Genomic DNA, 1,062 nt, shown 5'->3' on the forward strand with positions numbered 1-1,062 from the left:
TGATCAATCACAGGCTACGTTTTAGACGATTGCCTGTTCGTGAATCATACGTGTGTCACTAATACTAGCGCACATGCGGCTCATAAACAGGCGAATTTCTAAATATAGCTTGGCCAACTTTAAATCTTTATATTTCAAAAATTATTACTTGGAATAAAGAATAGCACGCACTTTTATTATTCAATTTTTCACAAACTTCCATACTGCAATCTTATTATTCTCGAATTTCGAGATACCTTGTATATACATACATAAAATAAAACCCTTTACAATAGTATATGTTTAAAACTAAAAAATTTCATATTTTAATATTATTTTAATCGTTTTTATATCAAACAAAAATATAAAAATTACGTACAAGAAACATAAGAGTTTCCATCTGCCATAACATGTATATTATTCGGAACCAAAGAAATTAATTTTGCATGAGCAATGCAACTCCATATTTCTGTTTGTGCAACTTCAAATGCATGTATATGTTGCGAAAATCTTAGTGTTTCTACATTTTGATAAACATAATAAATATATTGATCATTATTTATTATAATATATCGAATGAGACCAAACAAATGAAATATACCATCTGTGTCTATTTCTACGATCATACCAGGTTTATATATGATTCCATTAATATTTAACCACGATACAGGAAAATAATTTTCATTAATATCTTCAGATAGTGCATTTTTAAAATTGTTATAATTGTCTAACTGTGTCAATGTATTCTTTAGAACAACGCCAACAGAAAAACGATTTTCGAAGCCCTTATTTTGAATGAATCGATATGTTAATTCTAGTTGATGCTTTAATGTTAAAGTATATGAAGGATTTCGCCGCGATGTTACCACCTTAGCGTTTTGTTTCATTTCTTTGTGTTTAGCTTCGAAACGCATGCAGGACAGATGTTTCAAAGGACCCATTTTTATTATTATTCGTGGATAATGTATCAAATAATGATGTTTAGGCTTTAATTTTTCTTTAAAAAGATCTAAATATAATTTATGATGTTCCGAATTCAGCGTCTCGAGCAGTTTGCAAGTTTCTCTTGTTGATATTGGTGTT

General features: G+C 29.0%; 1 protein-coding gene across 1 annotated transcript in view; it reads right to left on the bottom strand.

The window, feature by feature from the left end:
- LOC115237979 overlaps positions 1–920 on the bottom strand; it is an 18,325-nt gene extending 17,405 nt beyond the window's left edge. Inside the window, exon 1 of the mRNA XM_029811418.1 lies at positions 581–920. Within this exon, the coding sequence (XP_029667278.1) occupies positions 581–920 (340 nt within the window). The remainder of the gene's footprint in view (positions 1–580) is intronic.
- Between the last annotated feature and the right edge of the window lie 142 nt (positions 921–1,062).

The sequence above is a fragment of the Formica exsecta genome, unplaced genomic scaffold (assembly GCF_003651465.1).
Source record: "Formica exsecta isolate Colony F162 unplaced genomic scaffold, ASM365146v1 scaffold3163, whole genome shotgun sequence".
Lineage (NCBI taxonomy): Eukaryota > Metazoa > Arthropoda > Insecta > Hymenoptera > Formicidae > Formica > Formica exsecta.